Source organism: Podarcis liolepis, assembly GCF_965112155.1.
Source record: "Podarcis liolepis genome assembly, chromosome: 10".
Taxonomy (NCBI): domain Eukaryota; kingdom Metazoa; phylum Chordata; class Lepidosauria; order Squamata; family Lacertidae; genus Podarcis; species Podarcis liolepis.
The window spans coordinates 74736223-74749432 of NC_139562.1; the positions used below are offsets into that span (position 1 = coordinate 74736223).

The 13210-nt window shown below is 43.5% G+C and overlaps 1 protein-coding gene across 7 annotated transcripts in view; it reads right to left on the reverse strand.

Annotated features, from left to right (window-relative positions):
• The window catches only part of ITPR2 (inositol 1,4,5-trisphosphate receptor type 2), a 330950-nt gene that overhangs the window by 211874 nt on the left and 105866 nt on the right, over positions 1-13210 (reverse strand). For all 7 annotated transcript variants that reach the window (XM_083464129.1, XM_083464132.1, XM_083464131.1 and 4 more), the window contains 6 exons: positions 10966-11127; positions 8935-9107; positions 8556-8675; positions 8274-8459; positions 6306-6557; positions 4386-4530 (listed from right to left, as the gene is read on the reverse strand). In XM_083464129.1, the coding sequence (XP_083320255.1) occupies positions 4386-4530; positions 6306-6557; positions 8274-8459; positions 8556-8675; positions 8935-9107; positions 10966-11127 (1038 nt within the window). The remainder of the gene's footprint in view (positions 1-4385; positions 4531-6305; positions 6558-8273; positions 8460-8555; positions 8676-8934; positions 9108-10965; positions 11128-13210) is intronic.

The following is a 13210-nucleotide window of genomic DNA, read 5'->3' on the forward strand; positions in this document are numbered from 1 at the left end:
TGCCAAATTAGCCTGCAGGTGCTCCACTCTCAGCCCCATCAGGGGAGGCTGAGGTTGCCTCTGGGTCTGGTAACCCTCCAGCCTCTCCTGAGCTGCAGAGGCTCAGGGCAGAGAGGTGGAGGGAACAAAGTTCCCGCAGGAGGAGGGCTCGCCTCCAGGCCAGGAGAGGCGAGTCACCTGTGGACTGGGGCCGCCCTATGCCTCGGGCAGATAAAAGCCAGCCAGCCCCAGTCCCAAGTTGTGGGAGCAACGTTGTTGGTAGCCAGTTCCTGCCTGCACCCTGTTCTGCCGGATCTCCTGACCTCACCCGACTCCCTGCCTTGGACCTAGCTTCAGCTTTGACAGACGGCCTCAATACTCCACCCTCGACCTCGGACTGGACTCGGACCACGCCTCACGGAAACCCACGGGACCAGCACACCTTGGGCTGATTAATATACTATAGCCTTTTAACAGTGTCTGTGGGAAGGGTGGCTACTGTTTTGTTGTCCTTGTTTTAATTAATTACCTGTGTTTTTATCTTGTATTTTATTATGTAATAAAATGATATTGCTTTGAAGGGTGGTATATAACTTTAATAATCAATCAATAAATAAGCATACAGGTGACACCTCATTCCCAAACTACTAATGATCACACACAACATATTTATACAGATATTAAATAGTGCCCTGGAGAAACCAATAGCACAAATGACAACAGGCCGAGAAACACTCACTCAGTGATACTTTCTGGACACAACCTTGATGATACAAACAGAACCACTGTGATACAGTGCCTCTGATGCCCATATCACTAAGTCAGTCCAGAAGGATACCATGGTCAATGATATCAAAAGCCACTGAGTGAACAAGCAGAAGTAACAGGGGCGCACTCACTCTGTCCCTCTCATGATGAAGATCATTCATCAGGGCAACCAAGGCCAATTCAGTTCCAAAACCAGGTTTGAACTCAGATGGTAGTGGATCTAAAATAATCAGTCTCTTCCAGGAATAACCTTCTCCACCACCTTTACCAAGAAAGGGGATCTATAGTTGTTACACTTTGTTGCATCTAGGATGGACTTTTTGAGAAGTGGATACACCACTGCCTCTTTAAGTGCAGCAGACATCACCCCAACGCACAAGGAGGTGTTTACCACACCCATGACCCATTCAGTCTCCCCACCCCAGCAGGTTTAATAAGCCAGGATGAACAAGGATCTAATGAGCATAAGTGCAAGTATCCTGTCCACATCCTCAGGCCACCTCAGCTGGTACTGTCATAATTAGGGTTGCCACCTTTGGTTGGGCAAAATACAAGACAGGTCATGCAAAATAAATGTCAGGACTGGCCGTGGTCCTCTTCCGATCACCACGCAAACACTTCCTGTTCTTTTATAACTTTTTATTGTGTATTAACAAACAAACTTTTAAACTATCCTTATCTTTAACTATTCTTCCTAAGAGTCACTTATTTCAGATACCTTCTGAGCTCTGCTTCTCCATGACCAGCCACTCTCAAAATGGCGAAGGCGCCTTTCCCTTCGCTTTCCCGCTCTTTTTCCTACCCTCCTGGCTAGAGCTGGCTTGGATCTCCCCTCCTCCCAATCTGAGCTAGAACTGAAGCCTGGCCTTTCCTGGGAACAGCCGGTCCCTCCCTTCTATTAGATTCACTGCTCTCCTTCCCCCCTTGGAGAAAGCTTTCTCCCTCTGGGAAACTGGAAACTTCTAACTCTAACTCTTCCCTGACAATAAAGGACAAATTGGGGGGATTGGGGGTTAAAAATTACCGTATTTTTCGCTCTATAACACGCAGATTTTTTCTCCTAAAAAGGAAGGGGAAATGTCTGTGCGTGTTATGCAGCGAATGTGTGGTCCCTGTAGCCGAAAAATAAGGCAAAAATCAAACCGCGCTTCAGGGAGAAGGGAGCTCCGTGAGAAAGCTGTTGCTTTCCTGCATTCTGCCTCAGGGTCTCTCTGCCCACCCTGCTCTGTTTCGTTGCTGTGTTTGCTCAAACGGAACAAAGAGCAGGGAAAGCCCCTCCCCTCCAGGCAAGTAGAGAGGAAAGCAGAGCGTCCGAACAAAGAGCAGGGAAAGCCCCTCCCCTCCAGGCAAGTAGAGGGGAAAGCAGAGCGTCCCTCGCTCTATCCTGTCCCTGCTCCGGAGGGAACAATGTTTGTGAAGGGAAGAGAGATTACAGGTTCGGCTTAAAATTCTGATTTGACTTCCTGCTTTTTGTTTTTGGAGACACACAGCATTCAAATATGCTTTCTTCCATTTAAAAGGATGAAATCCTTAAACAGTGGCTGGCTTGTGTGGGTGGGTGGGGGAAAACTTTTGCCTTCCTTTCCTCACGTTATAGCCCTCTCCTGCATTCTTAGCCTTCTGTGTTTTTCCTTCCCTCCCCACTTAAAATGTGGTTACAAAGCATGGATCCACATGGATCCTCAGGATCTTTGCATTGGGTCACCCCAAATTCACCATCAGAGCACACAGCATGTCCATGGCTACAGCCTGTCCCCCCCCAAAAAAATCACACACCCATTGTTGCCTGGGGCTGCAATGGTGCAAAAACGTGGTTACAAAGCATGGATCCACAGGGATCCTCAGGATCTTTGCATTGGGTCAGCCAAAATTCACCATCAGAGCACATAGCATGTCCATGGCTACAGCCTGTCCCCCCCAAAAAAAATCACGCACCCACTGTTGCCTGGGGCTGCAATGGTGCAAAAACGTGGTTACAAAGCATGGATCCACAGGGATTCTCAGGATTTTTGCATTGGGTCACCCCAAATTCACCATCAGAGCACATAGCATGTCCATGGCTACAGCCTGTCCCCCCCCAAAATCATGCACCCACTGTTGCCTGGGGCTGCAATGGTGCAAAAACGTGGTTACAAAGCATGGATCCACAGGGATGCTCAGGATTTTTGCATTGGGTCACCCCAAATTCACCATCAGATCACATGTCTGTGGCCACAGCATGAATCACAAAAATGATACGTCCACTGTTTCATTCAGAATATTTTTTCCCTTGTTTTCCTCCTCTAAAAACGATGTGCGTGTTATGGTCAGGTGCGTGTTATAGAGCGAAAAATACGGTACTTTACCTGATGCAGAAATGCCTTCAAAGCAATCCATTACAATGATCAAATGAAAGCTATCAGTAACTACGAACATTCCAATGATACTGAAAGGAAATCCTCCCCACCCGCTGAATTTCTGCCTATCAGAAGTAAGATAAATGTAGAAACCCAGCTAAAAAAGAAAAAAATAAGAAAGTGGAGAAAAGATAGCAACAAATTCTTAGGTTTGAAGTGGCTGAGGTTACTGCTCCAGGAAATGTTTCACCCGTCCTCTTAGGCAGTGTTTCTTGGGTCTCTAGCTGTCTTTGGATTATACTTCCCATCCTCCCTAGCTAGTAAGACCAGTGGTCAGGGATGATGGGAATTGTAGTCTGAAAACAGCTAGAGACCCAAGTTTGGGAAACATTGTCTTAGAGCCCTTGGAAACCCAACCAAACCCAACCCAGAAGAGCCTGCTGACTGGCAAGTTCTATTGGCCAGATTGGAGTGTCAATCAGCCAGCTTGGGAGGACAGGCTAAACCTCCAAGGTGTCTAGCAAGCTGGCCTGTGTGAGACAAGCAAGTTAGTGTGAGTGCACAAAGGAGGAAACATTAATGCCAATTTTATTTTTTCATAACTGGTGGCAACCCTAGTCACAATAGCAGCAACTTTATTCTCAGAGTGTTTAGCCAGTGACAGCTAGTTACCATGTGCTCGAGAGATCTGCCCCTTCATCAAGATTAACCATCCTACAGCCACACAGAACAGCTCTGCTGGACAGCTCCCTAAGGACGCAATGGAGGCAGTAAAGTAGGATCTCTTTGCTGCCCTCACCGCCACATGATAGGCCCAATTATGAGCCCAAGCATGTGCTTGGTTGACTCCTAAGCACGTTTTACACCACTTATGCACCAACCCTCTCCCAGGCCACCTCACTGACTGCACCTCTTAGGTGTACCAAGCAGCAAAATGGACCCCACGGTGCTGGAGCAATCATATCAATGGCTCTGCAAGTCTCACCATTCCATAGTGAAACTAGGGCCTTAACAGGATCAACTGTTCTATCCATTAAAATCATACTGAACCCACCCTCTGGCTTCAGAAATTTCAACAAACATTGCCTACAGGTTGTTAGGTATTCTTAATAACCTTCCCCACACCATACTTGGTTTGGTAAATTCAGAATCAGCAAGACCTCAAGTGGGAGGTGCAATGGTGAGGTAGGAGGCAGAGAATGATGGTAAATCAGCTGATATTCTGCCACTGCTCCCCTTTGCTCTTTTTAAATTTTGAAAAGCACTCAGTACTGGCAAAATACCAGTACTTTTGAAAAATACCTCAAAAGTTAGCTTGTTCTTTTGTTTGTCTCCAAAAGGAAAGGGTTGGTTCACAACTTCTTTCAAGTACTCCTCTACAAATTCCATCGTCAAAGCAAATTTCCTCTTCATGTCATTTCGTGAGGAATCTGTGAAAGAGTCATACCTACAAAGCAAGACCATGAGCAAAAGCTAAATAAGTGGGAAACAGCAGGAGGCAGTAAAGGTTTAATAAATATTTTTTGGTGCCTCACAAGCACAAATGTTTGATAGGTTGCTGACATCTCCCAAGAGCTTGTCACAAATCCCCAAGAAAGTTAAAGAGGAGCTGGCATCATGAGAATCAGCGTAGACCTCACCATTAATTAATACTATTTGTAAGTTTTATACTGCTTTTAATTACTAATTAATTTGTTTTTATTGTAAGACATCCAGAGTCTATATTAAAAGGTGGGATAAATAATAAATAAAACAAAATTAAGCTGGACTGTACATTCTGTTAAGCGGCTGATGATATACTCTAGAAATCTACTCCACAAACTCAAAGGTCCATCCTGAAGATATATAAATATGCAAGGCTCCTCCAAAACAACAACAGAAACCTCTACCTCAAAATAAGGACCCTTCCATGAGCACAACTCTCCTTCTATGAATGGAAGCTCTTTTGATTCACATATAGAATCCAAGCTTATATCTACACACAGCAGGAACCTGTAGCCTATTCTGGACACCAACGTAATGCATGCATTTATAAACATGTATTAGTCATGCCCATTTGTTGCCGTTTTATGTGCACACACAGCGTGGAACCCCAGGCAGCAACTCACAGCAGAGCATTAGTGATTACATGCAAAACTTGGAGCTTGTCAGCAACAGTACTCTAAGGCACATGAATTCTAATGTGAAGCAGTTGCAATGCATCAGGCTACGCCAAATAGCTTCTTCCTAGGGTTAACTATACCCCACAAAAGGGTGGTATTGGAAATTTTTTGAGTGGCAGATGAATTTAAAGAGCTTTCTTCGGGATGAGGTAGTCACTAGATGATTACGGTGGTGATCTTCTTCTTCTTCTTCTTCTTCTTCTTCTTCTTCTTCTCCTCCTCCTCCTCCTCCTCCTCCTCCTCCTCCTCCTCCTCCCCTTGTTATGGATCTTCATGGTACAAAAGTCAATACTAAAATGTTATACTGTGTTACCCACCCAGGACAGAAACCTTTTCACTTTCATGCTGCATGAAAATTCTCAGGTTTTTATTCTCAGAGATGATAAGAAATATTGTATACTGCATTAAGTTCCGGTCTGGGAAAACAGCAGGATATGAAGTAAATAACTATAATAATAATTGCTTCATAAGAGCGTAAGAAGAACCCTGCTGCATCAGAACCAGAATCCATTTAGACCCAGGATCCATTAAAATAATTTAAACCAGAGTAGCCTGCCAAGGTGCTTCTGTGTGCTGCAGACGTATCTCACCCAGTGAGGCAGAGTTGCAAGATTAGCTTCCTGCCAAGATGGGGAGGGGCATGTTCGGGTGCACCAGTGGAGCTAATCCACTGCTCTAGACAATGCACTTGTACCATGCCAAGCTCCCTGCCACCTTGTTCCTCTCCCTTCCAGTAAGAGGCACTGCCAGGAAGCTAGCATTATAGCCCCATCCCACAGAAGCAAGCCACTTCTGGTATGCTCAGAAGCAGGCAATGGCCTTGTCTTATTTGTCTTCAGAAGACTGTATACTGCCTCTGAACATGGAGGTCCCATTTAGCTATCAAACCAGGAAGTCTATCCTACATGAATTTGTCAAATCATCTCTTAAAACCAACTAGGACTGTGTCCATTATGCCATCTATGATGATGATGATGATGATGACGACTACTACTACTACAAATGAATCTGCCACCAATCAGTGAATGTTCCATTTTGTTGGTTTCAACAGAGAACTCACTCGTGGATAGTGATCTTGGTAGGGATTTCAGTCCATAGCCTGGCATACTTCACAGGCACCACTATCTCCTGAGGATCTCTATCCACATGCATATGCAGCATGAGACGGCAGAAGGAGGCTCGCAGGTCGTAAGGCAGGCTCTCATCTGACATGCAGCGCAGGATCAGATCCACCGACAGCTGTGTGGAAATCTGGTTTATAGCCAAATACTGGCGATCCAGACACATTCTTGCAAAGAGGTTCAACTGGTACCTTAGAAAAGATAATAAAATAATGTCATTTCTATTTCTGTGTTTGTTACTCAATAACCTGGTTGCTAAGATACCAATCTAAACACCTGAGGAATATTACATAAACTCAACCAACACATTTCTAGTCTTTTACTGGACTATGGCTGTTAGACTCTCACTCAGTTATAAAATACAATCCACATTACATGGTGTTAGGCCTGGGCAATGTATCAATACATCACTCAGGACACGATGGCAGCTTCACCCGCTGGTATACCATGAGTGAAACCACCACTGCTCCTGAGTCCTCCGCCTCCAGCACCCAGCAGCAGGAACAAGTCGCCCCAGCTGGGCCTGAGATTGGGGAGGGGGCAGGAGGAACAGGGACAATTGGGCATGAGGTGAAGGAGGCTTGAAATCAGTGTGTGTGTGTGTGTGTGTGTGTGTGTGTGTAAAGGAAGAAGCAGTGAGAACTGGGTGCAGGGTGAAGGAGGCTTGACATTGGTGTATGTGCGAAGGAAGGAGCAGGGAGAACTGGGCATGCGGTGAAGGAGCCTTGAAACTGGGGTGAAGGAATGAACAGGGAGAATGAGGCGTGTGGTGAAGGAGGCGGAGAAATTGGCTCCTTGGGAAATCAGCTGCCCCGAGGAGAATGGTGGCTAGTGAGTGACGCAAAGCAGGGAGACAGGGCTCATCCTTCCCCCTCCTAACTTGCTGTGTGTGTTGCATCCCCTCCATTTCATATTGCAATGTTTGGCTGGTGATACATCACAATGTTGAAATGCTGACATTGCCCAACCCTGCATGGTGTACACAGCACTGCTCTGAATAAATCCCTCAACGACATTGAAATTCTTACATTTAATAGCAGTTTTGCACCCTAGCCTTGTATCCTGCCATAAGCCATGCCTAATGAAAATGTTAAGGACACAGGCTGAAAATACATAAATCAATCAGCTGACTTACAGTATACGGTCAATCTTATGCACTTTACTCAGAAGCCAATGTGTGTGTGTTGTGGGGAGGGCTTTCTTCCTGGTAAATGCGCCAAGAATTGCAGTCTTAATTTAATTCAATGAAACAACTTTAGTTTAAATGAAGACCTATCAATGAACTGCAGATTGTACATTAAACATCTCAGGGCTTGTTCAGATGTTATTTCCCCTCCGGGAAATGAAGCAACACCAAGTTTGATTTAATTTGATGGTGGTATAACTTTACATTCTTCTATTAGCAGAGTATCTTACACGGGGCTCTTTGTAGTCTCCTAGCCATGCACTGATCAGATCCACATTCTTGTAGCTTCAACAATGCTAGTGAGTGTTCCCATGCCATTCATCTGACCCCCCAATGAAGTATCTTTCACAGATCAATAGTAGTCTTTTACCCAAAATATTAATTTAGCCCATACCCAGCAATGCGTATGCTTTCAGCCTTGGACCACGTTGCACAAAACACCATTGCAGTATCTTATAAGCACAGCTTTGTTCAGTCATTGTTTTCCAAAGTTTATCCCACTTTCTGGTAGAACCATGCTGGAGATGGGTATGTGTTCAGTATATCTTTTCTCAAAGGGAAAATTCTTACCAAATTAATGCTTAGCTCAGGCCTCCAAAATTTGTGGAGTGCATGTTGAATTCAAGCAATGAACTCTGAGGACACTGATGAATCCAGAGAACACAGAAGGAACTTGTGTCCTGTGGGACAAATAATTCACCTTTTTGGAAAGCTGCTTTACCTGTAATAAGTGAGGACTTCTAAATCAGCTTTGGTGCCCTCCTTAGCTTCTTGGGCAAGATGCCTGATGGCTTTGCCATGAGGCTCCTTGTTGCTATCAATCCAGTACAGCCAAACCTCTTCCTCGTCCAGATCATCAGAGATGGTGGAGCAATCCAAGGGGTTGTCCATTTGCACTGAGACCAACCTTAAAACAAACAGTTTACACTATACCTACTAATGATCTTCTTAAAACTGTGTGAGACAATGTAAAATAATTAAACTGAGAGGTCAATTAACTTACTTGGTCTGAATGAGAATATCAGCATTTCCTGGGCTCAGCATATATTTGCAAATAAGTTCCTGAGTGACTGGGATTGCAGTTGTGTTGGAAACACACAAGTCTGACAGGTAGTCCAAGAACCTTGAGGTGAGGGGGAGATTAACAAGAAAATGGGATGGGTCACACTGCAGGAATTTATTGAAAAGAAACAACACAATGATTATCAATAGTACCCTATCCGTAAAATACTGAATGCAAATTTAAATTACATATAGTGCAAAGTTTATGTAATCTATTTGTTCCTGGACACAGGTTCATGATCACAGATACACAGATAAAAAGATGATCAGTGTACAAATTTTTAAAAGAAAGCAAAGAAATGGTGTGGGCTAATTCAAACCTTGGCTCTCGATTCCTCCTGAGTAAATTTACAAACGTCTCTATTTCTTTAGCTGTGATATGTTTCTCTAGTAGCTTCCTGTTGTTGTGCAGCAAAGCTGTGATTGTGTCTTCTGCCAATATATCATAGCCAATCTGAGACTGCATGACGCAGAAGTTCTTAGCAATGTATTCCTGGAAGAAAACCCCAGGGTAGTCTGTCACCAGATTGAAAGATGGAAGGTTCCACACATGACCCACACCCCATTTTTGACCAGCAATATTTAGTTTGATAGGCAAGTAGATGAGAGACCATGGTTCCTTTCTTTAGATTACTAGAAGCATACTCCATATGTGTTTAGCTATTTTAGTTTTGTTTCTATCTTGATCCTTCTCAAGGCACAGAAGCCATTAAAAATCATTAAAACACAGGTCAACAACAAAAAAATACTCAAATCAATCAAATCTTTTCCAAGTCTGATTATATTAAAGATATCCCAAGAGGAAAGTTTTGCTCTTATGGAGTTGGATTCAGGTTTGGACTTTCACAGAGCTCAGAGAAGGGCTGCTCCACAACTGTGAGGCAGCCACCAAAAATGTTGGTCTGTAACAGCTGTCCCCCACTTGGTGCCCTTCAGATGCTTTGGACTACAACCCCCATCAATCCCAACAAGCATGGCTGATGCCCTTGGCTGATGTGCTGTTCTAGTCCATGGAAGAGCCTATGGAGCAAAGCAGCAAAGCAGATCACATGGAGAGCACCTGATGAGCAACTTGCAGAAGTGAACTTTTGAGCCTTTTGAGTTTCTACCTCCACTTCTGCTAGGCTTCACCCCTTTGTGGAGAACTAGAGTCTCTTGAAGGTCCAGCCTTCTGGCCTGACAAAGGGCACCTCTCTTGAATTCAGTGGCCTTCCACCCGGTGCACTCCGGGTGCCACTGGACTGGCAAGGTATTGCAGAGGCACCATAGATTCATAGCTGGGATTCCAGACTGGTTCAAAATTGACACCTAGACATACAGTGAAGAAGGCACTCTCACTTCACATACTTATCATGCTGATACACAGGACCAGCAAGAAGGTGTATCTGAGGTATGTATGACCTAAGCTATTACAAGATTTACACATCCAAATCAGTACCTTGAACTGTGCCCAGAAGACAATTTAGTTAGAGTTAGTACAGCTGCTAATCAGCATGATAATAAAAGTTAATAAAAAACCTGACCAGCATACTTTTGTCTGATCAGCCAACTTTTAGCTTTGATGTTTACTTGACTCTCCTTGTAAAGTTTGCCCTAGTATGACCCACAAATGCTTAGATACTCCATGTACCAATCAGCACTAGAATATTCCTTATGACAGGAAGATTCCTTCTCACAGACTTTTGTTCCCAGGTGATTCATCAAGATGGGGGTCCACTAGTCCACTGCAGACCAGTAGGTAAAGCAGGCATGGCGCTATTCTGGAAGAGTGCAAGTACCTCTGCTAGTCTATGGTCAGATCACCTCCCCACTCTGCTCCTTTCCTTGCTTTTATTTATTTAAATATTTCTATTATGCCATGCATAGCTCCCTGGAGCCCTCATGGAAAGAAACCAGCAAAACAATAAAAGCGATAAGAAGTCAACCATATCAGTTCAAAAATTCCACACACAGTCAACAAATCAACCAATAAATGGCACCAATCTTTTTTTAAAAATCAGAAAACAAGTCAGTTTATCAAACAAGATCGGTTAAGGGGGATGTCCTGGGAACACCCTGCCTGACTGTTGATAACAGCGAATTAATCCCACCTTCATCTGTTTAACTCCAGGTGGAGCCAATCATAGCATAGAGATTCCAACTCAACAGCACCTCATGCTACTATACTGCACTTGGTTAAAGTAATGGAATTAATCCACAGTCGCACTGAAAGTGAAATTTTGGTTCCATCAAATCAAGTTGGCATTACTCTCCTGCAGCAGTCATTCCACTGGATTCAATGAATCTGTAAGCACAACCAAGGAGTCCACTGTATACAATTATGTAGCCACATGAGAAGGCAAGAGAAAAACCTGGTTTTTCCTGTAGTCCTGCTGGGAATGTCGGAGGATTCTGTAACAAAGCCTCAGCATGTATTTGTACGGGGCATATCTCTGGTCGCCCAGATCTTCGAGTCTCAGTATGGCTCCTTCTCCCGCTTTGTCTTTAAATGGAGCTTTCAAGATCCCAAATATCTGTTTGTATACACATATAGACACATAAATACAAAAACAAAGTGATGACTAATGGTGGGGATAGAAAAACAGGGTATTTTGGTGAATTCAGTGAATATATTATATAAGCATTTTGAGCCAAGGGGGAAATAAAATGTGCCCCACCACTGAGGTTGAATCAATTCAGCAATGAAAATTGCATGGCACTCTATATGTAATTTTCATTAGGAGTTCACTTCATCCTCCAACAGGTCATCTCATGTTTAAATTATTTTAAATAATACTGTAGCTTAGCTCCCAGCAGTGCAGCAGCTACAAGAGCAAGACAGGAGGAAAGTGGTCACGATTTTCACCCTGTGCACCAGCATGCTGCCTGATAAGCTTAACTATGGTTTAAAAGTAACAATGGTTTGCAGTGAGCTGAGGAACCCGTGGCCCTGTAAATGTTGTTGGACTACAACTCCCATCATCCCTGATCATTGGCAATGCTGGCTGGGACTGATGGAATATGGAGTCCTGAAATATCTAGAACACTGACTTCTCAACAAGGGGGGGGGGGGCACCTGAACATTTCAGGGTATGTGTGAGTGTTTCCATTAAAAAAAGTGTGATCTAACCAAAAGATCAACAACATGAAAGTATACAAGTCTGAAATGTTATGTTCAGAGGATGAGAAGATCACATGCAGCATGATCTGCATGTCATCATGAGTGCAAAGAAGTTCAACATTATCTCTTAAGTGGTGTGACATGCAATATACAGAGCGCAGCAGTTTGTCATGCACTGTGTGGTTAATCACTCACATGTTGATTTATACTACTCATTTCCACTAATTTTTAGAACTTTGAACATACCATACACTACTGCTATTACGTATCAGATTATCCTCGATTTAAGGCTGAGGTTTTTTTCAGTGTGCTACGTGGGGATGGAATTGTGCAGCTGGAAAAATGGACAGAAAACTGGATGTGTTGGGTGCATGTGTTTATTAAGCACTTAAATGACAGATAATATCAGGGGTGGTATGCATATAAATTAGATGAGCTCAGTGTCTGTATGTAAATTACCCAAACCATATTAAAACACCTTATTTTGGGACAGATACTCCTCTACTTCATCTTCACCTTTGGGCAGGTAACACTTGCATCCTTGTAAATACCCTTTACGTACTCCTGTTTTTGTAGCTTAGGCCTATCTCACACCCTGTGTTCCTTCTGCGAAGCCAATACATAACAGCTGGTCATGGGTCCCAGTTAGTCAATGGTGGCATATTATACTGGATATAAAGACAGAAGGTTCTTGTTTCCACAGACAAGCAGGCCTGCATTTACTTTTGATCACAATGCTTGCCAAATATTTCACCAATGAAAACTATTAGTTTTTACTCTTGCTTTCTTGAATGAGAACAACATTCACCATTTCCCCCACAAACACGAGAGCTGGAGAGAGAACTACAGCTGAGTATGAAAGGCATAAGTGATCTAGTTAGTGAGCCAATCCAGAGAATTCTACCAATTTATTAATCCCTGCTGGCTTTGCTCACCAAACTCATCCACCTCTTAGTCAGGCTTTGCAGATTACAGACCAGGCCAATCTTATGCCTGCATTGAGTCTGAAACAGACCACCTAGAAACCCTCTGAAAAAGCTTCACTGCTTGGCAGCTTGAGTCTGCAGACAATAAAAAATATTCAGGCAATGGAAACTGAGCTGATTGCAGAACACACTGTGAAAACGATTTTATCACTTATGTTCAGTCCTTGTCAGAGCATCTCCAGAAGGACTTTTTGGAACGCAAGTGTGATTGAGCTGCCAAAGATGATTTCAAACAATTCCCTTCAGGAAAAAATTGGTTGAAATATTTCCCTGTATATCCCAAAACAGAAGAGCAGGCTCTGCACATCATTGCGACATTTTCATCCACATGCCTTTGTGAAGATGGTTTTTCTGTTCTTTTAGATATTGAAACAAAGCAGCGCAGCAGGCTGATGCTGAAAGTGAAACAAGATGTACTCTGTCTTCCACGGTGCCCAGAATCCAAAAGCTTGTGACAAACATGCAGAATCAATGTTGATATTAATAATAATAAAAGCATTTTTTTGAAAT